This window comes from Monopterus albus, unplaced genomic scaffold (assembly GCF_001952655.1).
Source record: "Monopterus albus unplaced genomic scaffold, M_albus_1.0 scaffold192.1, whole genome shotgun sequence".
NCBI classification, from domain to species: Eukaryota; Metazoa; Chordata; class Actinopteri; order Synbranchiformes; family Synbranchidae; genus Monopterus; species Monopterus albus.
The window spans coordinates 473,438-501,192 of record NW_018128072.1 but is presented as its reverse complement, the minus strand read 5'-3'; the positions used below and the strand labels follow the sequence as shown (position 1 = coordinate 501,192).

The following is a 27,755-nucleotide window of genomic DNA, read 5'->3' as shown; positions in this document are numbered from 1 at the left end:
TGTCACAGGGAGAGGCCCTGTGGTCACTCTCAATCAGTTTTTAATCGACCAAGACAATATCAATAAAACTATTGATAACTGCTCACTATCCCTAATAGTGACCATATTCAACAGGCATCGTAGGATCTCAAAAGAAGCCATTCCTACACGCCATGACTAAATGTCCGCTGTATGTCCCCCATTCTAAACCACCAAATTACAGTAAATACGAGATGGGCAGTTTACTTAACCATCAAATTCAAGGTTTTGTGTCAAGTCAAAGGCTTCCAGGCTCATGTTGGGTAGGTGGTACAGAGAATCTTGAAACGGAAAAAGAAAACAAAAACATGAGAAACATGCAGGGGGTAGGCTTTCTTAATGCCACATACTGAGTGTGCACACAGACAGGCACAAACGCAGATCTCTAACGAGAACCCTCCCAGCTTGTGCAGAGCAATGCTTCTGATCAGGCCCATGGGGCATTTTTGTCAAAAGCAAAGCACGACATGAGGAGCAAGGGCTTCACATTGAGATGCAGCCTACACAGACACCAGTCTCCATTTCAGGAGAGGGTTTCTAATACACATCACAATCTCTATCCACAGTTTGGAGTTCAGTCTCGGAATGTCAACAGCAGCACGTTTTTGTCTGTCCCCATCTTTTCGCGTACCTCCTGCCGTCACTGCAGGTCTCGGTCTTCGAGGTACCTGTACTCAAAGGTGAACCCCTCCTTCTTCCTCTGGCCCCATTTCTCATAGTCAAAGTAAATGTAAGTGCCCTGGAGGAAGGGCAGAGTGGAATAAAATGATCATTAATAAACCACAACAAACCACAAGGCAATATACAAGTCTGTATCTTAGTGTCAGTGGAAATGAACTGTTGTTTAAATGCACCTGTTCAAACTCATCAGTGATAGTCTTAGGCTCCTCGTGCCTCTGAAACCACATCATGTACTTGGTGTGAAACCGCCATGACTGTTTCTTTAGAGCCTTGGCAGACAGATACTGAGCTTTGGTGCCCTGAGAGAGTGAGGGCAAAAAAAACAACTGATATGCAAGCAAGACTTTACTAGATCACAGCAAGATTGACAGACAGGCTGGAGCAGGTGCACGGTTACCTCCAGGTAGTAGAAGATGAAAAAGAGAGTTTCTGTGGACAGTCTCTGGTAGAACTCTATGGAATCTGAGTGGTGTGGTGGGACCTGATGATGGAAAGGCAAGGTGGGACATGGGTTCCTCATCAGGTATTGCCTATAGAACAGAAGCAGAATTAGAAACAACTGGTCCACAGGTGAGTTCACATTAATCTAAATACTTGTAGTTAGTCATGAAGAAAACCAGCATCTATCAATACAGATCATAAAGTACTGACTAGATGTTATTGTTGGAGTGTTTAGGAACTGTTTCTTTAAAGGAAAAATATGTGGGCAATATTCAGTATTTTTTGTTACTATTAACAAATGTCACAAAAAAACAAAAGACAATGAACAATGTCTTTCTTAGTCACAAATGTTCTTTGTAACAGCTCCATAGTCAGCTGGTTATTGCTTAAGATGTAAAGGTTACAAATATACTGTGGCTTTTTTATGGTACATCATCTCCTACAACAGCTGGACACTAGTTACTCAAATGCATGAAATTCTATTTGTTGCACTATTTTCAGCAGCAGATTTGGTGCTAGTGAGTATTTACAGCAGCAGGATGGTGGATATGTCACTGACCCAAATTAAACTGCCGTGTCCATGTTCATGTTATCCAGTGTTATGGCATTGCAAAGTAATGTTTTTAATACATTTTGGACAACAATGGAGCTCTAGTGCATGGAGGACTAACCTCAATCAAGGTACAACTACACAAAGCTTATCAGAGGGACCATTTGTTAGGTTTAGTCTTATTATGGGAAGGGAAAAAATCAGTTCAGTATAATATCAGTTGTCTAAAAGTCTTTAAACCAGGATAGAAAAACATACCGTTTTCAGTGTATGGTCAGTGATTTTGTCTTTCTTTTCCTTTTTTTATTTTTTTCCCTCCCCCTCCACAAACTCCACACAAAGACAAAATAAACAATGAATTTCTCATACTAACCATCATGTCTGTGCATCCAGAACCTGTTTTATCTTCATCTCTGGCTCCATTGTTGTTTAAAAACACACTAGTGATCTGCACTGGGTGATATATTTCCTCCTGACTACATGTGTGAGGTATGTCTTTTCCAAAAAGGAGCTCCAAAAGCTAGGAGCTAAGAATGGCCATTACTTTTTACTGTGTCTGAAGTAAGAGAGACAACTGCACATGTGCATCTGCTCTCAGGTTATGTGTAGCGTGAGAAGCTAGGGCAGTGATGTAAACTCTTCAGCACAGACAAATACGCTACACCAGGCTTTGGACATATGGTGAGTACACAGTCTGTTGTTGGTTTTAGTCTCTGTATGGAATTTGTGCAAAACATGTTGGAAACATGTTATCACTGGCATTATCCTTTAATTCATCATTATCAATTTATTACAACTTACAAGTCACTGAAGTGATCTGCAGACCTGCCAACATGTACGCATTTTGCGTAGCAGACAAACATTGTGATAAAGTGTGTTGGTAATGTCTTTTCAAGGGACAGTAGCTAGGATCCATAAATCAACAAAAACATGCTGACCTTGATTTTATCCCTCTCACTCCAACGCCTCACTCCCGCTGGTTCTTATGGTGAGTATGGTTCTTTGAACTCATTTGAAAAGGGGAAAAGACTTGGGGGATGTGGAAATTTGAGACTGATTTTAATGTTAGACTAATAATGTATATCTGTGTGGCAAAGCAAGGCTTCCTTCAAAGTTGGCAGGTCTGCATTTATGGAACACCTCTGAAGTGAAGCATGTTTGTATCCTAAGATGAAACAAAACAAGATGCAGCATATTTGGCTATAAAAAACTGTGCTGCTTTTTACCTGATTCTCTCAGAGTCAGAGGGATGTGGCATGTGTGTCCATGCAGACTCCTGCATGGCCTGCTGGTAGAGCTGGTCTTTGGGGAGAGGGGTGGGGCCCAGTGGACAGACCCCAAGCGAGGGGGGGATGCTGACCTCTGATATGGATGGCTGAGGAGCAGCAGGCGTGCCGGGTGCGGCAGACGAACTAGAGAAAATATCTACAGGATGAAGAAAAAGTGAAAGGCCACATCAATTACACTACTGACTCTAACCAGTCTCTTTAAGAACTGCCCTCTGCTGCATATTATTGTAATTTAAGGAGATCTTTTCATGTAGACTTTACCAAGCACTTGTATTCAGCTCTACAGCTGGGCTGCAACCAACAACGGTCTTGGTTGTTGACTACAATTTTAAGTTTTGACTGGGTAAAGTATTAAAAATATGCTCACATACTCTGGTTTTTCAATAATATGAAACAGAAGCAAGCAACTGTACTGGCAAGGCAGTAATCACTGACAACCATTTCATTAATAATTGGAAAAATTTCAGCATCATAGTGTGTTTCGACCCTTATTACTATGAGCTGCTTGTAATGTTTGCAATTTTTTCATCTACTACTAAAGTTCATTTGCTTAGGATTAAATACATTATGTTGGCACGAATACAAGCAATAGGAGATTTACAATGTGAAAGCTTTTCATTCTTCAGTAAATCAGAGCAGAAATAATGCCTGACCATTCCGACCTCTGTCTGTTAGGTGCAGGTTGGGTATCTCTCCATCCAGGCCTGATCCCAGTGCTGCTCTCTCAGCTATCGCCTTCAAAGAACTGAGCTCAGGGGGCTGAGGAGGGAATGAGAAGGAGGTAGCATAAAGACAGGATGGTTCATTAAGATTAATTTGGGAGGAGAGAGGAACATCTGGAGTCAGGGATATGTAAGAGTGGAAGAGATGGGAGCATTAGGAAACAAAAATACTAGTACAGAAAAATGACTTATGAAGACAAGCTACAGCTGCCACGCTGACAGTCATGAGCAAGAGTCAGACATCTGCTACAGTTATGAACAATGACATGAACTAGCCATACTGAGTAACGTGTCCCAAAAAGGCAGAAAACCTGGGAACTCACCTATGTGAAACAGTTCTATAACTCAGATAGTGAATGCTTTCTGACTGCCCTTAATTTAAAATTTATACATTGTTCAATGTCTTTTTTCGTGGTCTATACAATGAAGAAAATGACAATTTAAGACCTTCAGTTAGGGTGCTGGGCAGTTTAATACTCATAATACCAGGGTATTGGCAGATCTAACCAGGAAAACTGTGATGACAGGTTTAAGCTTTATATTCTACAACCACACAATTTGCTTATAATCTCAACTAATCTTTTCTGACAAATCTCTCCATACAGTAAGATGAAGAAGCAGCAACTACACCTGACTGTACTCTCACAATTAAGTGATTCTGACAAAAGCCTATGACTGAGCCTCTGTCAGGATGTTGCAAATCAAACTTTGCTGGCTTGGCTCACCTTGAGGCCCTCAGATGCCTGTGTGTAGGAGTGGGGCCCATTGAAAAGACTCACTCCTCCATGTGTGCTGTCTGAAAACGAGGGCGATGGAGAGCTGGGAGACAGGGTGTTGGAACTGATTAAACTGGGACCATTGTCCATCCTGAAACATAGAGTGATAACAACAGTACAACAAAGTTTTAAAATAACCAATTTAAAAAAAGAACAAGAAGAGGCATGCAGAGCATCCAGAATCAGAGGAAGCAGACAACAAATAACTTACGGCTGACTAGCTGAAGAACTGAGAGATGAGGGTTGGCTGCTTTGTGACTGGCTCGGTGTGCTTAGAGCTGAATCTGTGGAGCTCTCTGCCACTACAGCACTGTAACCTGAGGGCAGGTGAGGAAAGGTTTGGACTAAGAAAACCCTTTACATAAAAACCCTGTTCAATGTCTCTGAAACAACAACAACAACAAAAAAAACAAACAAACAAACAAACAAGCAAAACACAGACAGAAGTTAACATACTTGTGCTTCCATTCTGCTTCAGTCCACTTGGAGGTCTAGCAGGTGCAGCATTCACCCCTACTCCTCCAACCACACCAACATTCCCTCCATTGCCTCCCATCATGCCAACTACAGCAGAAGAGCTGACAGAACTTGGGGGCACCTGAGAAGCACCAGGGGCTATGCTTTGCCCAGAAACCAGACTCAAAATACTCCCACTCAGAGAGCTGTGAGCCGGGCTGGAACCAAGCAAAGTGAGCCCAGTCCCTGCCCCGTTGGTGGTGACTCCACTGGAGCCAGAGGTGGGAATGGAAGTGCTGCTCTCCACAGAAATGTTGGACTGAGTGGTGCTGTTCAAACCCAAGCCTCCTGCAGCTGCTGCCTGTGCATAAGGGGCAGGTGTGGAGCCCGAAAGGAGCCCTGTCATTGTGTTTAGAGTGGGGTGGACACCTAGGCTCAAACCAGATATTTGGTTAGCATTGCTGGTCCCAGTCATGCCAGCTTTGCTCAATCCTAGCCCCAGCCCAAGTCCCAAACTGGATACTGAGGTGGGCCCAGATGTGGGCTGAGACTGAGAGTTGGGAGCTGATGAACTGGGTGTGCTGGGTGTAGGGAGAGAGGGGGAAGTGGAGGCTGGGATTAGGGGGTTGCTGGGTGGGCTGGGGGTATTGTTTGAGGGGACAGAGGGTTTTGTCTGGGGTGGCTGCTGTGTTTGGTTTGGTGGCTGAGTTTGTTGCTGCTGCTGTGCAGGTTGATGCTGATGTTGCTGCACCGCACTGCTGAAGCTTCCTATTAGATTGCTGCTCGTGGGGACTGTGGGAATGCCTCCAACAACAGTCGCCATGGACACAAGGGAGGAGGATGAAGAGGAACCAGAGGTGGTGGAGGATGAGAAGGAAGGTAGCAAAGATGGGGTCCCGTTCTTCACAGGTGACTGAAAATGATAGAGCACCAGACAGAAGCATGTTAGTCAAAATTGCCAGAGGTCAACTATAGCTGTACAAAGTATATGAGGAGTAAAGTTTACTATGGAGGCCCATCTATGCAGGAGATGGTAGAAATTAAATAAGAAGTCTCCAGCCATGGTCCCACAGAGAAAACTTGTTCCATTTCAGTGTCTGAGAGGCCAGAACCCTTCAGCCACTGAAACTCTCCAGGACCAAGGGTGAAGAGCGCTGCACTAAACTGTTCATCTACTGACACAGCACAAATGAGAACCTCTCACCTGACTAACTTCACTGTCTGTCGACCGTCCCCTTTTCTTATCGTCCTCTGAGTTCTCCTATAGGAGCAGATACTTTGATATGACAATCCACTTTTGAAATGTTGATTCAGCATATTAGCCAGTGAATTATAACACAATGGGGCTTGTAGGAGGGTTAGTTAAATGCAAACTTAGGAGAGGGATATGTGCAAAACTGAGTCAGAATGTACTGTTTCTACCCAGCATCCCTTTAACACCATGAATCAAGGTTTTTAAAAATATAAGGACACGAACTTACAGCAGTGCAAGTAGCTGGGGATGGAGGAATGGGTGAAGAGGAGGTGGTGGAAGTGGGAGTGGAGCTGGAGTGGAGATACATCTCATCTTCCACGTTGCCCTGGCCCGACGGAGAAGTTGCGACTAATGCTGCCGCTATAAGGAAAAACAGGAGACAGCCAAGTGGCAAATGATGTCATTTTAACACATCTGATGTCTGCTTTCTAAAAGAATAATAGCATCACCCTCCCACATTATAGTGCTCTACTCACGCATGTCTTCCAGGTCTAAGTCATCATAGATGAATTCATTCTCCTCAAAGTCTGGGTCTTGGGAGGAATCAATGTAGTATTCAACGTCATCCTTGATCTTCTGGATTGCATCCACTGGCACAGAGTCATTGTCCAGCATTCGTAAAATGGTCTCCAACATGCGAATGTGGAATCTATGCCTCTCAATTAACCGCTTGAGCTCATCAATACGATCTTGCTTCTGTATAACAGACAGAAGATAAGCATGTGGTTATTGATAAGCATTTTAACCAAACTTCTACCAGACTACAATATACTGGAGACATGTAGGAATCACGAAATTTTCTATGCGTAAAAGAATGAGACATAAAGACTTGCCTCTTTATCACCCTTCTTTTTTCTGGTCTGAACTGAAAGAGATTCCACCTCACTCTCAAATTGATCCACCTGCATATTTAGAGTGTCTATTGTAGTCTGAGGAAGAAGGAACGAATAAAAAAGCATTAATGGATTAAATCAAAATTTCTTCTAAAAACACTGTTTTAAATCAAACTGCTTTATTTGTTATATTTTTGTTTTTTTCCCCATTTTGTTTTTCACAAATTTCAAATGTTTTGTTTTCATTCTTAAGACTTCCAGGGATCTGACACAAAGTAGAGAAGGTTATTAAGAGACACAAGAGAAAAAAGCAGAGATAATAATGGATATCTTACCGTTAGCCACTGTCCCGTTTCCTCCTTTTCCCTCTGAGCTGGATCAACTTTCTGAGCGAGCCCCAAGCCTTCTTTAGAGTAGGCTTTTGTTTTTGTTTCACGCTCCACCACCTTAAACCGCTCCATTTGCTAAGGAAAGGAAAATTCCATATGCCTTGCTTTGTTACATTTTGATATGACAATGTCCACAACAACCAACGTTTTAAAAAGATAGCATGATAAACCATACCGTCTCTATAAGTTTGCGGTTCTCGACTAGCTGCCTTTTGTCTTTGATTTCGTTTGAGGCCACCCATGTTTTTATCTGATCTCTCAATCGCTGAGAAGAGGGCAGTGAAAATATTAAAACAAATCATCTGCTTCAAATACACATATTGTTGATCAAGACTGTAAACAATGGAAATGTCTTCTTGTTAACTTGTTTTACCTGTAGCTTTTTAATCTCTTTCTTGAGATCTGCCTCGTATTTTTCTTTTTGATTTGCGTTGGCTGCATTGTGGAGCTAAAATGTAGACAAATAAACCATTTTTACAACAATCCTGAAACAGAGTATCAAACAAATGTAGGATGCAGAGTTCTCTTACCTTTTGCCAGATGTCTTCAAACTGTTCAACACCTTCTGCTACTTTTTTCAAACATCTATCGATCTCACCTGTGGAGATAAAAGATGTGCTCTAACATCATGATGTGTAAATCTGTTCAACATCAAAAGCAATTAACAACTTAAAAAAGAAATATTTCTCTCTAGAAGATGTCAAGTTGGACAATGTGATGGATCCTGTACAACGTTAATTGGTGACAGTTTCACTAACAGTTATACCTTGGAGTTTTCTCTTGTCAGCCATGGCTCTGACTACGACAATGTCCACATTCCGTCTGTCACAAAGTTGGCTATACGAGTAAAACAAAAATGTGTATCAATACATCGTTCAAACAACACAGAAATCCCATCAACAGAGCCATCAGCACATCGGTTTCCAGAGAGTGGATCTGACGTTACCTCCAACTAGTTGGCCAGTTAACGTTAGCTGCACAAATAAGGTTTTCTCTTCAGAATTTAAAGACACCTTTAAAGACAAAGTAGAACCTTTGTATTGCAATTCGTCTAACGTTATCATTATAATCTCGTGAACGTACATTATCTTGCTAATGCTCCAATATGACTTGACACCTAGCCAGCTAACGTTAATATTTGCCCCTTGCTTAGCTCGTTCACCTCGCTTGGTTACTAACTGGCCCGTTAAAAAAAAAAAAAACAAGTACCGCGGAACAAGATGAATACCATATTCATGCATCATTATTTCGGGGTCCAGTATATCCTTCATATTGTGGCTTTGCATTGTGAATGGTACAATAGATTTGTATCCGTTTTAATCGTTAACATGTTAGCTAATATGGCTAACTGTCTGACTAGCTAATGCATAAAATGCTAGCTAGCCAAATTTAGGAAAAAGGGAAACTGGGTCAACCCGAGCATCTAGATTTATACTTATTTACGACATTTACCTAGGGTATGGACTTTCGTTTGTCTTTTTTCAGATACAGCCAAAACTAATTTCAGAAAGTCTTCGTTACTTCCAAATTATGTTTTCTTTTCGACAAGCTCGCTCACTGTAATGTAGCTGAAGATGGACGGTAGCTAAAATCCCACATTCGTGTTTGGAGCCCGCCCTAAATCTAATCTACGAGATCTGATTGGAGTAAACTCATGCCATTAACCGAGACACATCCGCTGGAATGAGGCCCTCCCATTGGTTCAGCAAAGTGATGAATTAAGATCGACACAAAACAAAAACTGCACCTTAAATCATATTTACAATACTGCTTTCATGAGGTAGTTCTAAAGGCTATAGCTCATCTTTCATTGCGTGGTTACTGCCATGGTTTTTTTTTTTAACTTGAGACAGATAATGATTTACTCGTTCATTCATGGTGACCAGAGGAAACTTGAAGAAACTCATCTCTTTGACAAGGCAAATGTCATCCTCTCAAGGCTGTGATATGAGGCTAAAAGCTTTCAGAAAAAGCTTCTAATGAACTAAGATAAAATTAAAGAAAAATGTATTTACAAACATACTACTTTTTATTTTTATGTGGAGTTCAATAATTGTATAGAAACATGATAAAACAGGTCCAAGTTAGTTTTAGCAGGTTGTAACATCTAACACTAGTGACGACAGTAAAATCAAGAACCATGAAATCATTCATACAGTATATTATGAATCCAATGACATTTTCTACTCTACTTTAACTGTATCTGGGTTGCTAAATCTTTACCAAACAGGACAGCCTGTGACATAATGAACAGTTTGCCATTAATCATATTTATCTAATGTCATCAGCTCTCAGTTCAAAATATGAAAACAGAAAATATTACAAAATATAACATGCCATTTGATGCTACATGAACTCAATCTGTTCAAAAAGTTCAAGTAAAACTACAAACTGTGCAAAACCTGACTGAAAAGGGGCAGCATTACATTGGATCAAATCATGATCAGTAGATACTGATCATGTAAAGAAACTGTATGCTCCTTAGTTATCATCATATCCAGGGCAGTGACGAGATCAGTGAGACAGTGACGTTGGGCTGGGCATGTCTCCAAACTGTGCATCTGCCAACACTGACATGTCTGGTTCAGTCTAGAAAAAGAAGCAGAAACTAATTTTACATTAAATCAATTAAATATGCATTAATGATTACACTGGCAGGTGTCTGAACCTTTACATTAACAAGACCTATGTGTTTTAAACCACCCATTCACCACACATCTGCAGCTAAATGTTCACTTAAATCACACATATACATGAAAATACTAAGATCACTAGAATAACTGAGCAGTGTATTCATACATTTGAAAGGACAGCTGCAGTCCATAAGAGCTCCTTGCCCACCTGTGGGTCTTTATCCCTTTCTTGCCTTGGAATCCGATGCCTCCTTTTCTTTGGTCCAGCAGTATGCAGCGCTGCAGATGATGTGGGAACAGACAGACCATTCAGCCGATCGTCCTCCACTTCAACAGCAGGATCTAAATGGGCTCCAGGCTCTTCCTGAAAGAACAGGCAAAAAAATAAAAAATGCAGCATGGAGTAAATTTATCTGTTATGGTACATCAAATAAAAAGGCTTGTTCAAAGCAACTACAAGTTAGCAGTAAGGTAAAGTGGGTAATTGCCTTTGGATTCTCAGGGCATGTCATTCCATTTTCTATAAAGTTCATTAACTGCAAATTTTTAGGGGATTTCAACCAGTTAAATACAGTATCTAAAACAGGTCCTGCATTATTAGCTGGTCTTGTAGACAGTCTACAGCAGGACATTAACACATCTTTAAGACAATCATATGGCTATTGCTAGCTGCTGTATTAAAACAAAGGAATTATAGTTTTGTAAAGAATGGGGCGTAGTGATGCAGGAGTTAACCCATAAGGACCCATACAGGTTACGTGTGATGTTCTAACAGACTAGAAATTGGAGCTGACAAAATATACAAAATCACATTTTAAACTTTTGAAACTTAATTTTTATCTGACATAGTAAGCTTCTTGTGACTGTGTGAACTTGGCCTATATAAACACAGGGATAAATCCAAACTGATAATAGGAAATTATGGTTTATAGCCAGTGCAGGCAGGTAAGAATTTCCAGAGTAGGTTGTATCACACTGAGAATAATTCAAATTATATCAGAATTGACTTGCAGCATATCTACTGGATGCATTCCTTCACATTCCATAGAAGACTCCACATTTGAATCTCATTCTTAATCTATTCATTTAATTCTCACCTCTAGCAGTATAGTGAGCTGAGCATTTCTGTAGTCATCCCCATGAGCATCAAGAGTCTTCATGAGAAACCTGTAAAGATGAAGGACTCTTCACTCATCAAGTGGGAAACACCTCAGAAAATGTACAATATAATGCATGGAGTTTCCTACAGTACCTTCGCTCTTCCTTCAAACGTCTTGTTATTCTTTGAACTTGATGAAGGCGGCCGAGGATTTTCTGATTCACCTAAACACAGCAGAGATGCAACAATTTATGGGGTGATGAAGATGCAAGGGATTATATGCAATGATACATCATTAATACAAAAAAGCAACAGAATAATCACAGGTATCACTTGTATTAAGTTCTAGAAACATCTCAAAAGTAATTAAGGCAAAGAAGTACCTGACCTGACCACAATTAGAACCACAGCAAAGGCTCTGAATAATTCTGTAAATGAGAGACTTCAAGTGCTGATTTTTTTTTTTAAATGTGCAAGTATCACTACATGTTACAAAACCCCATATTCAAATTTCAGAAGACTTACAGGCAGGAAGTGTGTGCATCCTACAAGTTCATACACACCTGTTCAATCTCTTTACATCTCTTGCTCAAAGTCAGATATTTTTTCTTATCAAGAGCTCTTCTGTCTTCATCCTCCTGTGCTGTGCTCTCCAGCAGCTCATTGCCTCCAGGGCCCAGCTCTCCCTAGAGAAATAACACTTAAGTTTCTGTGTTGTGCTCAACTGTGCTCCAAAATAAGATTTGACTAAGTTGAAACCTGGCTTCTATATATGTATCATATTTGTGGCACATTAACTGAGATGCTGGATCAAGAGTTAGAATGTTCTTTGCTTTAAATATAGGATAAGATTCTATGTTTGTTATTTTATTCCTGAAAAATAAAATCCAGTAGTATAACCTGCTGCACACCTGCACACCTGTTAACCTAAAAAAAAAAATTGCAAAAAATTCTAATGCAAATAGCGTTCAAGCTGTTTTACACTGAAACATAGTACACATATAAATTGATAACTATGCATAGTTAATCATAAGACAAGCTCATAATATTAGTACCAAAAGTAAATACTGAGACAGCATGCACATGTCTTTTCATGACTTTGTTACACAATAAGAAAAAGTCAGCTGATCCCACTCTGGTTCAGCAAAATTACCTCTCCAGGTCCGAGTTCTACACCCCCTGGCTCCAGCTCTGCCTCCAAGATGTGTCCTCCAAACAGAGGTGGCAGAGCCAAACCAGAAAAATCCTCCATCATCTGGGGGAAAAAGAGATTCTTTGTTACTATAAAACTATAACCTAGGCACATGTGTAGATTAGTCCAACTGTACATCTGGTGCAGAAATGCTGTCATTCAAACCAAGAATTATAGCCTACCAATTTTGACAATTATTTCATCATTTATCAAGTACAAATGCTAACCACACATATTTTCTGTTAAGTAAAATTAAAACTTTATTGTAAATTAGAGTACTACTAAAATTAATCGTTAGAAAAAGTTCTGGCATCACCAGTAGCAGGCACGTATACTGGACAATAACTGATCAATGTAACGTTACTTACATTTCTCAGTAGTTAGCACAGTGACAGTGCAGTCTCTTCAGCAGCACTGTGTATCCTGCGGTTTTAAAGCCCCACTGCAAACTGTGTCATACGTTCAGCCTACTCTATAAACTGTGCATTAGTCTAATGTCTAAACAATCAGGTTAGCTAGGACAGTTTACTAGCATAATACTTGGCTGAAATCAAACGTAAAACAAAGCCAAATCCTTCAATTTCACGCTACTGTCGATAAACGACTGTTTTCATGCGACGGGCGCACAAATTATACGTCGTTAGTAGATACTACATTTCCCATGAGCACCTGCACACTTTGACTATAGCAGACAATATGGCTGGTATGTGTATGGTTTGTTGCCTCCTGCAATCCTAACCGTTTAAATTAGCGTTAACTAGATCTTCAGATAAAGTAATATAATAATTCAGATATTTTATATTGCGCCAACAAACAGCCAGAGTTGCTTTGTTACAATAATATTCAGAATAAATCAAACGGAAAATGTGACCTTGGCTGTGTTGCTGACGGTGGCTAACGTTAGATAGCTAACCGTAGGTTTAGAGTCAGCTGTAGAGGATTTTAACTTTCCTGCTGTTTGTTTGTTTTGCAGGAATCGGAGCTTTCCTGAAAAATGCATGGAATAAGGAGCCTATTATCGTGGTCTCTTGTGTGATTGGACTGACAGGTCAGTCGCCAGCCTCTTACATTTAGAAAGGACCGGCTGATAGAGAATATAGTTGAGAACTGCTGTAATGTGTGAATAGTTTCTGTGGTCTTTGTTTCTTAATTAGCTGTTGGGTATACTTTAACCAGTGATTTTTTTAGACACAGTGTATTTTAAGTTAATTTTTTTAAACGTACTTTCTCAGGTTTTGTTCTGCCATTCATCAGCCCCTTCACAAAGTATACCGCAATGCTCAATGCAGCTACACCATACAACTACCCAGGTAAACGCTCTGGTCATATTATAGCAGGTTGGCTCTAGTGTCAGATCTTGGATCCAAGTGTGATAGCGTCAAGTAATTAAACTATATGATTAATACCTGTTCTGTTCAGTATTAAAGCTTTTTTCTTTCTCTCTTTTCTAATGCAGTTCCTATGCGAGATGATGGAAGCATGCCAGATGTCCCTTCTCATCCATGTGAAACAAGAGGAAACCGCTTGGAATGGCTTAGAAAGCTATAACTTCAGATTCTCACAATCAACCCCTGTACTGTTCTCCTTGGTCATATCTGTGTGCATAGCTGCTCCACTTGTCAATGTCCCACAATAAAGATTGTTTATTTAATTCTACTTTTGTGCCACATTATTTGGTTTGGATGTAGTCAATACATTTGGATCAACTACATGGTTTAGTATAATATAAGATTCTTAAATGGACAAAGTATTTTCAGTCTAGTTTTTCTACTTTGATTTAAACTGAAATATCATCACAGTTTTAATTCTCTGCAGCAATTAATTGAGGCAGAATTGATCAAAACTAACTATAACATCATTTGTTCTTGCCATTAAAATCTGAATGTGAAGCTAATGACTTTCCACCCTAAGATAGCTGCAGTACTTTATAGATAGCCCTCTCTTAACACCAATATTTGTGTCAGAAAGCATGACTTAGAGTTATGATTTGTGTTTGATTCTACAGAACAGATCACGAGAGTTTTGGAACTAAGCTTCAACACTACCCTGATCCTTCAGAGGAAGTTTATCTTTACAAAGCTGGAATCTGATTAATGCTGTTAGAAAATGAATTGCTTGTTTCACACTAGCATTATTTTACTTGTGTAAGTGAGAAGGGCGATAGATCACAATATATACAGCATCAAACTGAACCCAGTAAATACTAGGACCCACCATAGCAGTTAAAATTGTGGAATTATTCAGTGAAATGTGGTCATGCTTGTGTCATTGCACCGGAATTTATGTATGGACCGGTGTTTATATATACTGGATGTGCTACCCTCCAACAAACATGATATAGATAAATATGATTTGGTGCATTAAATGCACATTTGAAAATATATTGCTACAAAAGGCTCAATTAAAAGATATGCATGCACAGTAACAATGAAGAAAGATTTCCTTCACAGAACCTTTATTTCACATGTCAGTATTTCAGGTAAAGAATACCTTCTTCAGCAGTATTCATTGTCATAATATAGTGTCTTCTGCAGTCACAGGATTTCATGTTGGTAATTCAGAGAACAACAGGACTCTCTGTTTACATTGCTGCATATTGGTTTACAGAACGTGATGTGCAATATATCACTTTGGAAGAAGAGTTCTGAACTTTGAATGTTCATGTTTTTCTTGGCAGTGTTCCTGAAAACAGAGTGTATGTTTTGCGCATAAAGCATCTCAATCTGCATTTGTGGTCAAAGGACAGATTCTGACCATCCTTGAGACACCTACACATGCACACACACAGTATTCTGTAAACTTGCTGTAACTTTATCGGTTCATTTTGACATAAATGTTTGTTACATATTTATAACATTTATATATTTAATAAACATACCATCTGCAGTATTTCTTTTAACCTGCTCATCACTGTAAATACATTTCAGTGTTCTACATTGTTTTTTCCTAATGTTTCACTGTATCAATGATCCAAACTTAGTATGTTTCATTCTAGTTTGGGTTTTATGTTCCACTAATATGGGCCACATCAACAGTCACAAGTTTCTTGGAGACAGATGTCTGAACACTATGACTGACAGATTAATGAAGTTTCCAGAAATTAGGGTTTAACTTCTCCAGCCTCTACAAAGAAATAATGTTCTGCCAAAATGAAATAGAACTATGAAAATAAGTCAAATAAATGTCATACAATCACATTTTAAGCACTATATACAAGCATGAATATGGATTAGCTGTATCATTTTGCTGTCATCTTGATTAATGATGCCAAAGCAATATATCTCATGTCTGTGGATGATTTCTTGAATCTTAAAGATGCTAACATCACAACAATTCAAAGCAGTTACAACAGGAAAATTACAGTTTGCACACAAAATTTAACCTTTACACTGTAGTTTGCTTGAGGGGACCACAGAGCTACATGGTATCTCTAGTTTACCGTGAACACTTGCTCAGACATTGGTCAACTTCCCATATGCTTTCTTCATCACTTTCATATATACATTTTTCCCGTAGAGCCCCCATCCTATCATTTGTCTTGGCTTTCACATCTCTCTTGAAGATTCTGGTCAGTCTGAATGGTAAACATGCAACTACGATCAACTAGCCTAGATGTTGAATAGCTTCAGACTGGGACTGAAAAGGAATCAAGAAGACCTCAAATCCAAAGACTAAGCACACAAATCTTTCATTCTTATAACTTTAAACCCTTCACAATGTGTTACTTTCTAAAGAAAACACTTCCAAAATAACACCAACCAACTGTTCAACTATTACCTGTCATCCTTTGTGATCGTGAAGATAATGATTTTTTTTGTTTTTTTGTTTTGTAGGAGTTGTTCTCTATTAAATAACTACAATTTCACTCTGTGATTCCATTTGGAGATTCACAAGTCTTGCTCATTAGTCATTCAATTATCACTTATAAAGTATAATGTGTTTTACATTGTATTTTGAGCTCACATAAAAAGATAAACTAATCCAAATATCTACATTCATAAAAAACTAATATGCAACTTCACTGCAGCAGAATGTGATGTGTGGTAAATGGCATAAAAATTAGATAATATTGGCACGGACCCTCAAACATCAATGTACATGTTCTGAAATTTTAAGGTAAAAGTGTGCAAGTTTCACCGATGTGCCAAATATCTCTCAGCCAAACCACCAGGTTTAAAAAAAAAGCACTTTGAATAAACTTAAAAGTTCACCTTCAAAATGCAACAATCTGGCAGCTCTTCTAAAAAATACAATAGCACTTCCAAAGTAGGACCCCGTCCTCTTCCCATAACATGTCATTTCAGTCAAGGTGAAAGTAATTAACCTACTGTTTAGGAACCAGTCCTTAGATCAGCTGATCAAAAAAACTTTCTCAATTATGGCACAAAAAACAAACAAGAAAACTATGTAAAGATTATGCATTGCAGAAAGAAGAGGCATCCTTCACAGGCAGAGAAAAACCTAAAAATGTTAGATATTCTGGACAAGCAAGATTCAGCTACAAGCTACATACAGCCAAACATCGTACTTCTACATTTTAATGTTCACATTTCAGTCAAACAGAACTTTCAATTATTACAGTCATCCTGTTTCTACTGTCTCCTATTAACTACTGCACATTAACAGTGAACAGACTGTGATCGTATTGGTAACAGATCAGGCTTTACCAGGTAAAAAACCTTTTATACTTTGATTTTAAAATCCTTGCATATAAAACACAATCTGTGTTTAATTAAACTGCAAAGGGAACAATCAAAAAGTAAAGTAATTCAAAAGAGTCAACACCGTGCTGTTTCCAGAACTCAACCTGAGGCTCAATGGACAAACAGGATCTCTGCTTTGGGAACCAACCATTTACTCAATGATGGGAGCTGAGCGATCATTGGTGATGGTTTTTCTGAGTCGTACGTGGGCAAATGGATTTTCCCTGAAAAAAGAAGAGGAATGATATTATAATCTACAGTCTTTCAAATCTGTTAGGACTAAAAAAAGGCACACCCTGGTGGCCTGTTACTCTAAGACGCTGATCATGTAATTGTCCATTAATTTCCTGTCATGTCTCCACTATTAACAATCTAATAAAGGCAAAAGTTGCCCCAGGATATGAATAAAGACATTGTTTGTCCACATCTTGTCATGGTAGCATTTTTTTCCATTGTGGAACATCTACATCAAGTTATGTAACTTGATGATTAACAGGGTGTTCCAGAGATTTTACATATTTTTAAAAGAAGGCTCAAACCTGGTAAAGCAAATGATAACATTTCATGACATTTAGTCTGTCGTTTAAACTCCACAATAATGGATCATACAGTTCCCATGATGCAACTCAGTAGCATCTTCTGTTAGACCCTCCCTCCCTGGTACATCCCCTTGTCTTTCAAAGTCAAGTCTTTCTCTTGCTAATTTCAAGCGAATCCAAGTCCAAGCCAAGATAAAGCTGATGACATTATCTGGGTTATGTTTTTCATATTTTAAAAAACTCCCTCCAGAGCCACAGAAGATATTATCAGTGTCCCTTTAATTGCACATGTAAAGAAGCTGTGAGCTTCTGAAATCTACCTGGTTGGAGAGGGCGGCGGAGAGGCTAGTTCTGAGGTGATCTGAAATACCAAGAAAACAGAGATAACTACTAGATTCCTACTATTATTCACCATGTATATTAGCATGAACAGTGACCACATCCCAAAGGTTTCGTGTTTCTGACCTTGCTGCTATCAACCATGCTGTACGGGCGCGGGCGGAAGGTGCTGACCCTTTGGGGAGGAAGGGAGCGCTCCTCCTCCACCTCAGGAGTGAAGGCTGGGAGGCCTGGAGACACCAGCCTGTCGAGCTGGCCAGTACTGGTGCTGTTAGCTTTAGATAAGAAGAGAGAACTGCAGGGAAGGCCACAGCCCGAGAGGAAAGAGTAAGGGAAAACGACAAAGGAAGCACAGTGAGAGTTGGGAGATGTTGGTTTTGTGTGAATTCACCAACAGTGTTGTTGATGTTGGAAAAGAATGTGCGAATGTGGAAAGATGGAAGGACAATAAGTGAGCTCCTGTGACTTTCTCTGTGTCTAGCACAAAAGATGTTTTGATTTATTGAGAGTATGGATGGAAAAGGGAAGGGTGTTATTTTACTTTTCTGTGAATCAGCTAATGTTATAATTGTCTACTTTTCATAGATTTGCTGATATTGACAGACTGGGTTGTAAAAGATTTGATGGGAAGTGAAGGAAGCATTTCTGTCATTAAGAGTTCATTAACAAGCTCCTCTGACTTACCTCTCGAGGTGATCCAGTTTACTGTGGTGTGGCTGAGTGTAGGAGAAAGGAAACCAGCCTTTCCTGTAAAGGAAAATGTTTCTGTATGTGATCATTGCCATATTGTACAGTGAGACCAAGACAAGCCTAAGAATGTGTCTGAAGTCAGTCTATATTATCTTGAATGCATTTATATACAACATCACATCAACATGTTTCACAGTCTTGTGATTTTGTGCATTATAATGAAGCTAGAGGTTAAAAGTTCCCTTCAAGTTAGACTGCAAATAATTCAGGGGCTTTGTCAAGTACTACATATTCCATTCAATTCTTCATCCATGTGTGATTGGTAAATCATACCGTCCAGTCCGTTCATTTTGACCATAATGCCACCCATCTCTCGGCTCAGAGATGAGCAGGGTGATGTTGTCACCTGGCAAGAAGTGCAGCAAACAGGCCCCACCCCCTGCCCCACCAGCCTCTGAGGTTCCAGGACTGTGAGCAAACATGGCTTCCACACATGTAGGTCCAGATAACGGCAGCATCCTGGGGAGACTGGAACCTAGGAGGAGGACAGAGGTACAAAGTAAGTACATTTACTCAAGTATTGTACTTAAATACAATTTTGAGGAATTTGTTCTTTACTTAAGTATGTACATTTTCTGCTCCTTTATATTTTGACTTCATTACATTTTAGAAACAAATATTGTACTTTTACCCCACTACATTTATTTAATGACTCTAGTTACAAAATACAGTATAATCATAAGATTTTATTGATCTTCAGTGAAAAATTAGCTCCACTGCAGCTGCAACATTAAACATAATAAACACACTAATCCATTAATAATAATAATCCAATCAATGATATGCATTAATGTGAAATGAGCCATTGTGCATAATGAGTACTTTTACTTTGGGTTCTTTAATTATATTTTGATGTTAGTACTTGTGTATGTTGGATTTTTACTTCTGCACTGTGCTATTGTTACTTTTACTTAAATAAACAATGTGAGTTCTTCCACCAATGGAGGAGGAGAAAAACAAGAGGAAAGGAGGAGAGTGAATTAGGATGGAGACACTCAGGGACAATCTGAAACTTGCAATCTAGATTTATCACACTTACCCTGAAAGCCACCCAGCCTCATTTCACTGACAGGTCTCCTCGGCAGTGGAAGCGTTGCTGTTGCACACATTTCTGTGGTCTTCAGCAGCCAGGGATTATGTGATGATGATAAAGTGTTGCTTCCTCCTGGACCCACCTGCTGGTGTAGTAACTGCACAGGAGTCATGGCCCTGGAGAGAGGAGCGCTGTGTGGCAGTGGAGGACTGTGAGGAGCACTGTGGGGGATGGGTAGGGTCATACCCTGTGAGGAGCTGCCAGCCGGGGAGATCTGGCTGAGCGACATCACCATGGAGGGTATGAGGCTTGGGGAGAGGCTGGACATGTTGGTGGCCAAGAGGACGGAGCTCTGTTGGGCTGAGCTGCTGGACATGGTGGGAGTGGATGCGACTGGGCTGGTGCTGCCGCTGGCACTGTTGTCAGGAAGGGGGCTGGCCGATGCACTGTGAGGCGTGCTAGTGTGTTGAGGGGACGCTCCTCGTGATGAACCTCCAGCAGCTCCTCCAGTGGATGAAGCAGAGCGGGAAGTCTGGGGGGAGCCCTGAGGTGCACAGGTGTCACTGTGGGAGGTGGAGGGGAGTGAGCGCTGCTGCTGGGAACGACTGGAGTCTCCATTCAACAGAGGAGGGACTTCCTGAACAGAGAGCCTCTGGAAAGCCAAGGACAAATACTATTAACTACATGAAATTATGACAAAGACAATTCACTGTTAAAACTCTAATACTGTCAATATTTCATTCATGTTGAATTTCCAGGCACCAGAGGTGTGGACACAGGTAACATAGCCAAAACCCAAAAATGTTTTCTTAAAATCAATAAAAAACGAGCAATGTCTTAACTGTTCATGTGTCATCAGTCATCAGTGGACAGGGGTATACTGTAATTAGCTCTGTGTTGGCACTGTTCTTAATTCTGTGATGACAAGCTTAGGACTCAAATCAAATGTTAAGGACTCGGATGATGATTTTCTCAGAACTTCAGAGTTATATGTGACTTGCAAAACTACTACTAACTACTACTACTACCACCATAATAATAGCCTTGGTTTCTGCTTTAGCACAATGCATGTTTGAGTTTATCCAATGAGATTTCTGTGGAAAACAATCACAGCCTGGCTGAGACTAGAGAGTTTTAAAACTGAAACAAGTACACAACAAACATCTGACTAAGTGTAAAGAAAAGAGAAAAGAATTATGATCTGACTTGTTCTGGCACAGCAGAGCTGAGCTTGGTGTGGCGGAGCACCTCTGTTATCCTGGCGGCCCCTGAACTCTGAGGTGCAGTGTGACGCAACAGATTGAGAGCACGGTCTGGGAGTTTAGTCGGCTGAGAACACGACTGCTGCCAAGATGACAGTTTCTGTGACAGAAGCTCTCTTACCTGCACAAAATAGACACACAACACTGTATTTACAGCACCAGGACAGTGTTTGTGGGATTGATTCAAAATGAATTAAATGTTCATAGTAATAAAGGAAGAATGTGCAAGTGAAACACTGTGGCTCATTTATGTGTGTCTGTGTTTTCTTTAGCTGATTTTAGGCAATAATAACAAAGATGATGGCACAGAAGAATAAGAAAAATGAGCTTAAATCATGTTTTGATTACACATACTTAATTAAATTTTTCTTTGCAGTCAATTTGTAACACCAGGAGAAATCTTAATCTGAACTGTGAGGTCAGCCACTCAAAACATTTGGATTTCAGTATCTTAGCATAAAGCTTACATTTAAGAGTCTAAACAAAAAAACATTAAGCAATCACCTTGGAGTGGTAGTTAATGAGCAGTTTAGTAACACAACACTGTCTGTCCACCAAGAAACAGTATCGTCTCCTCTCCTCAGTGAGCGCAGACCTGTAACCCGCTGCAACCAGCGTGTCCAGCTCGCCCTGGCGACGACTCATCAGCTCCACAAACTTAAGGAAAAGTCAGAAAGATTTCACTAAAAAGGCTAAAAATCCTCCACACATAATCACAAACAAACCCTAGCACACATTACGCTACTTTTACTGACCTTTAATGCACATTGTTAAGTGAGAGGACTAACATGGAGAGCCAGAAAATATGTGACATCACATCCTCTCTGTTGCACAATGTTATCACAATCATAAAACATTGTCTTGTGACCTTTTCCTCCAACATGCCTTTGGTTTCACATTTTTATCCTCTAAGTGGATGCATTTGCTTGCTCCAGTATAAGGTTTTGCTCTAAGTTGCCTGTTTTCTGAAAAATTAACTGAATCAGAATGTTCTCTAATCTTAATCACCCTGGCCTGTTTGTCACACAAGTGCTCACACAACTGGTGTTAAAAGGATTTCTCATATGAAGGAGGTCATTGAGTCTCTTACTCCCTTTAGTTTACATGAATGTGTACTTTACTTATTTGTGTATTATATTTGTTTTGCTTGTGCACCTGCATTTCTCTGTCTCCATATTTGCTTGGGTGGCGACTGCCCTGACTCTTCCTGCGGAGCTTCTTCAGCTGGGACTGGCAGCGCTCGATGGACTCCGATTTTGACCTCCGCTCACTCTGGTACTTCTTCAAGGTGGCCTGAGAGGAAAGCAGGGAAATCTGTGAAACTGTACACAGTTCTTCTCCTCTATGTTTTTACATCATGTATATTATTGAAAGCATGCTGTATAAATACATTTTGATCATACTGACTCACATTAGTTGTTTTTGTCTCCCTGCACTCATTGTCTGTATCAATCAAATAAAGGCAAAATGTCTACAAAAATAATCTAAACATTTTAACTAAGCAGAAACCCTGCTGTTGCCACAATTACTCAGAAGTAGTCTGGTTTATAAAATATGTGCATGCTCTCAAATCCAAGTGTACTGAAGTCAATGTGTTAACGTACAGTGAGGTATTTGATGTCCAGCTCCAGCTTCTGCTCCAACTGGGCGAGCAGCTCAGAGTGAAACAGTTTCAGCTGTTGATGAAAAGATCCACATGCAGACGTTTTAATAAAGCACACTGATATATTGACGATTATGTCAAAGGTCTCAGTTGAGAACAGCCCCCAGCCATTTTACCAGAGCAGGGGTTGCTCAAGATGAGACTGTAAACATGCTAAGTCCAGTGTCTGGCCACTAAAACATATTTTGCAAAATTTGCATTACAACTTCAATATTCAGCCAAATAATCATAATGTCATTAATTCTAAATATGGTGAAATGTGCACACTGATGCCCATTCTTACCACATCTTCCAGCTGCACCTGAATCTGTCTGTGGACCTCTGCCATCTGAAACAGTGTGTCACCTGTAAGCACAGCAGTGAAGGCATCCATTTCACAGTGATTTATACTGAAAACAATCCAGCTGTTTTTGTTCATTGAAGTGCATTATAACCTCTGCAAAAGCAGTCGCACTGTGTACGGACACTCCAGATGCAAAAGTGCAAACATCTCATATCTGAGCACCAAGAGCTGTTCACAGCAACATCAGCATACAGACTAAAATATCAGTTAAAATGTCACTACACTTGCTGCTTTGACACAATTTCTCATTCACAAAGCAGCGGTCAGCTGTGTGTCCCTCCCTCGGTCACACAGCACTGTAGTATGTGGTGGCTGGCATCTCGCCCTCCGACACTCCTGCCTGCCTCCCCCGCTGTTTTCAGCATTACAATGAGATCATGTGGTGTTGTTAATCTCCCAACAATGACCCTACTTTCTCCCTTTCCCTCTCTTCTCTCCCTCTCTCTCTCTCATGTCACATTTCCTCATCCCCTCTTGTCCTCATCTCCTCGCTCACCCACATGCGGCAGACTCACAGGCTATTCTCAACTCCTCACCAGCTGTCACACTGACTCTATAAACGTTTCTAGGTCTGAAGATGATTGGTTTTTATTTTCTCCTCAACACGGTCACCCTCTGTTGACCAACCGCCCTCTCACCCAGCTCTTTGGAGCCTTGGCTGTCGCTCGCCAGTTCTCCAAGTTTCACCAGTGCATCAAAGTACCCTTTGGCAGCCACAGTTACTCCTGAAATAAATAAATAAATACATGTAAATCCTTGTATAATTTGTATAAAATTGGATACAGAACCTAAACCTTCCTGTTAAACGATCATGTTAATCATTAACTTTGAACTAACAGTTTTACTGGATTCATTACCCCATGTGAAACATGGAGCCCTGTCAACTAACCTGTCAGGGCTTTCTCATAGTGTTTCCCCATGGTGACAAAGTTCTTCAGACTGGGGTTGAACTGGTCCAAAATCCCCTACACAGATAACATGAAAGGCAAATTATGACATGCAAATCTGTACAGTGGTTTTAAACTCCTAAGCAGTTTACTGCACATTGCACTTTGTGAGATTGTGTGTTGTATGACAAAGTTGTCTACAGGTTTATAAGGTTCCCTAAGCAGTTTACTGCACATTGCACTTATAAGGTTTCTTATTGGGGCAGATGGTTGTACAGTAGAATTATACCTTGTAGATATTTTCTGTCATCTTGTTGACTTCTTCAGTTCGAGACATTTTCTTCTCTCATGTGTGAACTGCTGCTATGAACGTGTATACTGTCTCTTCCTCCTGTTGATCAGGATCCTAGGCTTTACAGTAGGCCCAAATCACCTATAAGAGAGAAAATGAAGAATAACACAGTGTAATAAGTGACTATCGACCACAGTCCTTCCTAAAATGTATCCAAAACTCAAATGTTAGTATCTTATATCCACCTCCACATAGGAAAGAGAACATCAAAGTACTTATTTGATTTATCTGCACTGGAGCTAAACTATTAGTTGATCAATCAAGTCAGTGAACAGGAAATGAATCAACAATTATTCTGATAAGTGATTCATTGTTTTTGACATTTTTCAAGCAATAATGTCAGTTAGAAGCTGGTTCTGGCTTCTCAGATGTCAGCATTTGCTGCTGCTCTTCTTGGTCATAGATGATACTAGTCAATATATTTGGGTTTTGGACAAATTGTCAGGGAATTCAAGGACTCCATGTTCACATTTTCACTGCTTTCTGATATTGTAAAGACAAAACACCTGATATAATTTGTTTTGGGCCACTGGCACAGAGCACATCCTCAACCAACTTCAATATATAATTATAATGAAGCACCGACTATTATACTGTACTATGAATTGTTATCTCATGATAAAGGAGTGAGACATTTAAATCTGCTCAAGGACCTTTAAGGCCATTAAAACATCACAATAAACACAATAAACACCATCCTGGGTTTTGTCTGAGGTCAGCAGTTTCATTTTCACATGGATCCTCTCTGAGTCTCAGCTGCCATTTTCTAAATTGTCACCTCATAACATTATGACTATCCAAATATTTCTCCTGGTTTGTGCACCAGACAAGTTCTATACTTTCAGATAGGCTAAGAACAATGGGTTCCTGCAGTCAAGTCACAGCTGTCAGATCACTGAATAAACATGTAACATCAGTGTTTCCTCGGAAAAGAGAATGGTCAAGACTGCTCCATGGTCCAAGAATTTCCAGTCTGGGTTTTACTTACTTGGATCACTGTGTATTCCCTGTGCCGCTCTCCTTTGTTATCACAGCAAGATTACAGAGAAAACACTGACCTAGATCAACAAATGGCATATGACACAAAGAAAACATTTCCAGACTCTTTCTCACTGGGTCAACCTTGTGTAGTCTGTAATTTGTCAGAGGACATGTAATATTCTGCAGGATAAGACAAAAAAGTGGAGCGCTGTCCTAACATTTAATTTGAAAGGCTTTATAGGTATCTTTTAGAATGATGAAGTGAAATACTGAAGCTCCATATAACATCTAGCTTAGTGTGCTTTAATTCTGAGAAATAAAGTCTTGTTTGTTTCAGGATGCAACAGGAAAAGTCTGCAGGTGGTTGGAGGGCTGTTACAGAAGGTGCATTCATGTGGTTTAGTTCCTTTAAATGTCCCCAAATGTGAGTGGATGTAAACACTGCATTTAAAACCATCAAAACTGCACTGATACTTGATTAGAAAAATACTATACAACTATTCTGACAAGCAAGTAATTCTCCAAGTAAAAATGCCAAATGCCTCTAATTATAGCTTCTCATTGTCAAAAAAAAAGTTTGGATTTAAAAAAAAATGCTGCTTAATATTTTATTGCTTAAACAATCAAGACAGATATTAATCATCATCATTAGCAGCAGGCACATTTATACTTTTTGGTGGTTTTAAATGTGTCTTGTCCTGGTTAAGGCACAATCCAGCCAGATATTTGTGCAATTAATCCTTGCTTTTATTTAAAGATCAATTAACAGTGTAGTATTGTGGCTAAAGCAGTACTCCTACACTAAATGAACCTTTCTTCCACATCATCTCATCTCATTTGAACAATTACATCAAAGGCTACAAAGTCTTTTGAATAACTGAAGCACGTGCAAAGTATCTTAAAAACAAGCAGAGAAATGATACAAGGTCCAATTTAAAGTAAACATATAAATAAATCAATAAGGTAACTGCACAGTGGAGGGCTTTCCTGAATGAAATGCACCCTGCCTTTCGTCCACACAGTGAAGTCCAGTACCTGTTGATCTCACACTCGGCTCCACTTTCATTAGTAAAAAAGTAACAAATAATTCAGCAACTAAAAAAAGAAGTTACATACCTTTTCTGATCTCATTGTTGGGAACGATAAAGACTTCCTGCGTGTCTTTGAGAGTTTAATAAAGAGTACAACACCCCCTCTTTTCTTCCTATTAGGCTACTTTCCCTCTCCGTTAGTTAGTGGGGGGTTGTTTCATCCAGCAGAGCCCTAAATCTCAGCTCCCCTCCACCCCTTTTTCACATGGCCCTCTCTCCTTTCTCTGTTCTCACACACTTTCTCCCTCTCCTCTGTCTGCCTCTCTTTACTCCCAGGAATCGGGGTCAGATATTTGGTGCCGTTCAGTACCTCTCCTCATTACTGAGCCGATTATCAACATGCCTTCAAAAAAAAAAAAAAAAACCAGCCAGAAGACCACCGACAAATCAGTGCAACCAGCTCCCTGCTGTTGGAAACCACAGTCAGCCTCCCATTCTGTGTCTGCCTCTCTCGGTCTCCCTCTCTCTCGGGCAGAATAACAATGAGCTAACGGGACCTTGTCTGAATAGCAGCAGTAGGAGAATAATGACTTGGACTTTTAGAGCCAAAGAGAGAGCAGCACAGGCAGGCCTATCACTGGCCTATATACACCCGGCCCCCCCTTCTCCAAGTGAAGACGGAGGAGGAGGTGGAGGCCCTGCATGGACACTAGCCTTTCATTTAACGCAATAAACTGATGAAAAGATTCAAGGCTGGTGCTGGAGAGTGGAGTTTAAAGTGGTGGAAAAAGTCCTCAGAGACTTTAGGGTCAGGTGTAGTCCATTATCTTTTACGCAGTGGTGAAAAGTACATCTACTGTACTCAACTACTGAATTGAAGCACCATTTTGAAGTACTTATAGGCTACTTACTTAACTATGGCTGTATCCATGTACCAATGTCACAAATCCCTCAAACCTTTGACCAGAAACCTGAAAGCTTTCAGAATTTTTAAATGTATGCTACTTTACTACTTTTTTCTCCATTAACTGACAAGGGAAACTTTGCAGCTTTTATTTCCTCATATATATTGGACAGTTCTAGTTGATTAAAATGATTTTAAGCATGAATGCTTATCAAAAAAGGAGTCGCATCTAAACATATTTAGACCAAAGACTGTCTTATAAAGTGCCACAAAAATATTATCTTTTTTTAAGATTATTGACCAAAGGAAATGTCTAAATACTGTGTGGAAAGCCTTCATTACACAGACAGAAATACAGTTCAGAGGGGATAGTGCCAAGTCTGTTAATAATGGTGGCAGCTTAAAAGTAATAATTAAAAAAAAGCACTTAAATTGGCTTGTAAAATATCCGCTAGAGCTTTATCACAGAAGACATTTGACACCTGCATTTTTCCAGTTGTGATATGGTAAAATGTTTTTTTAAAAAGCTAATAAAATCACAGAAATACATTAATGTGAATCTGTTCATTTGAATGTGTTTTTTGTAACCACTCCATGTTGTGCTGGCTAATTTAAACTCTAATATTTTATGATA

The 27,755-nt window shown here is 39.8% G+C and overlaps 4 protein-coding genes across 8 annotated transcripts; 1 reads left to right on the top strand and 3 right to left on the bottom strand.

The window, feature by feature from the left end:
* Positions 1–535: 535 nt before the first annotated feature.
* cnot3a (CCR4-NOT transcription complex, subunit 3a) lies at positions 536–9,008 on the bottom strand. Of its 4 annotated transcripts, none has more exons than XM_020617596.1 (18): positions 8,863–9,008; positions 8,177–8,247; positions 7,941–8,008; positions 7,784–7,858; positions 7,586–7,675; positions 7,357–7,485; positions 7,022–7,117; positions 6,665–6,884; positions 6,415–6,548; positions 6,138–6,194; positions 4,934–5,846; positions 4,689–4,794; positions 4,427–4,568; positions 3,633–3,738; positions 2,917–3,115; positions 1,097–1,229; positions 873–998; positions 536–757 (listed from the first exon to the last, which is right to left on the bottom strand). In XM_020617596.1, exons 2-18 carry the CDS (start codon positions 8,199–8,201, stop codon positions 659–661), a joined length of 2,718 nt encoding a protein of 905 aa, XP_020473252.1. In that variant the 5' UTR covers positions 8,202–8,247; positions 8,863–9,008; the 3' UTR covers positions 536–658. The 4 variants fall into 4 exon arrangements, with proteins under 4 accessions (XP_020473252.1, XP_020473249.1, XP_020473251.1 ...); XM_020617593.1 differs by lacking the exon at positions 8,863–9,008 and adding an exon at positions 8,620–8,701; XM_020617595.1 differs by lacking the exon at positions 8,863–9,008 and adding an exon at positions 8,620–8,701 and having other exon boundaries at positions 3,642–3,738.
* A 420-nt stretch (positions 9,009–9,428) lies between these two features.
* tfpt (TCF3 (E2A) fusion partner) lies at positions 9,429–12,795 on the bottom strand. The gene is made up of 7 exons (XM_020617615.1): positions 12,703–12,795; positions 12,296–12,397; positions 11,706–11,828; positions 11,296–11,366; positions 11,141–11,210; positions 10,252–10,407; positions 9,429–9,999 (listed from the first exon to the last, which is right to left on the bottom strand). The coding sequence occupies exons 2-7, from the start codon at positions 12,395–12,397 to the stop codon at positions 9,925–9,927; spliced, it is 597 nt and encodes a 198-aa protein (XP_020473271.1). The 5' UTR covers positions 12,703–12,795; the 3' UTR covers positions 9,429–9,924.
* A 139-nt stretch (positions 12,796–12,934) lies between these two features.
* On the top strand, positions 12,935–13,987 carry ndufa3 (NADH:ubiquinone oxidoreductase subunit A3). The gene is made up of 4 exons (XM_020617616.1): positions 12,935–13,037; positions 13,308–13,382; positions 13,567–13,644; positions 13,791–13,987. The coding sequence occupies exons 1-4, from the start codon at positions 12,947–12,949 to the stop codon at positions 13,880–13,882; spliced, it is 336 nt and encodes a 111-aa protein (XP_020473272.1). The 5' UTR covers positions 12,935–12,946; the 3' UTR covers positions 13,883–13,987.
* Positions 13,988–16,164: 2,177 nt separating this feature from the next.
* On the bottom strand, positions 16,165–26,619 carry LOC109970240 (brain-specific angiogenesis inhibitor 1-associated protein 2). Of its 2 annotated transcripts, none has more exons than XM_020617666.1 (15): positions 26,303–26,619; positions 24,143–24,286; positions 23,856–23,931; positions 23,605–23,691; positions 22,907–22,968; positions 22,565–22,636; positions 22,116–22,253; positions 21,465–21,617; positions 20,905–21,081; positions 19,705–20,350; positions 18,939–19,140; positions 18,600–18,662; positions 18,042–18,210; positions 17,897–17,937; positions 16,165–17,261 (listed from the first exon to the last, which is right to left on the bottom strand). In XM_020617666.1, exons 2-15 carry the CDS (start codon positions 24,188–24,190, stop codon positions 17,189–17,191), a joined length of 2,007 nt encoding a protein of 668 aa, XP_020473322.1. In that variant the 5' UTR covers positions 24,191–24,286; positions 26,303–26,619; the 3' UTR covers positions 16,165–17,188. The 2 variants fall into 2 exon arrangements, with proteins under 2 accessions (XP_020473322.1, XP_020473323.1); XM_020617667.1 differs by having other exon boundaries at positions 20,947–21,081.
* Between the last annotated feature and the right edge of the window lie 1,136 nt (positions 26,620–27,755).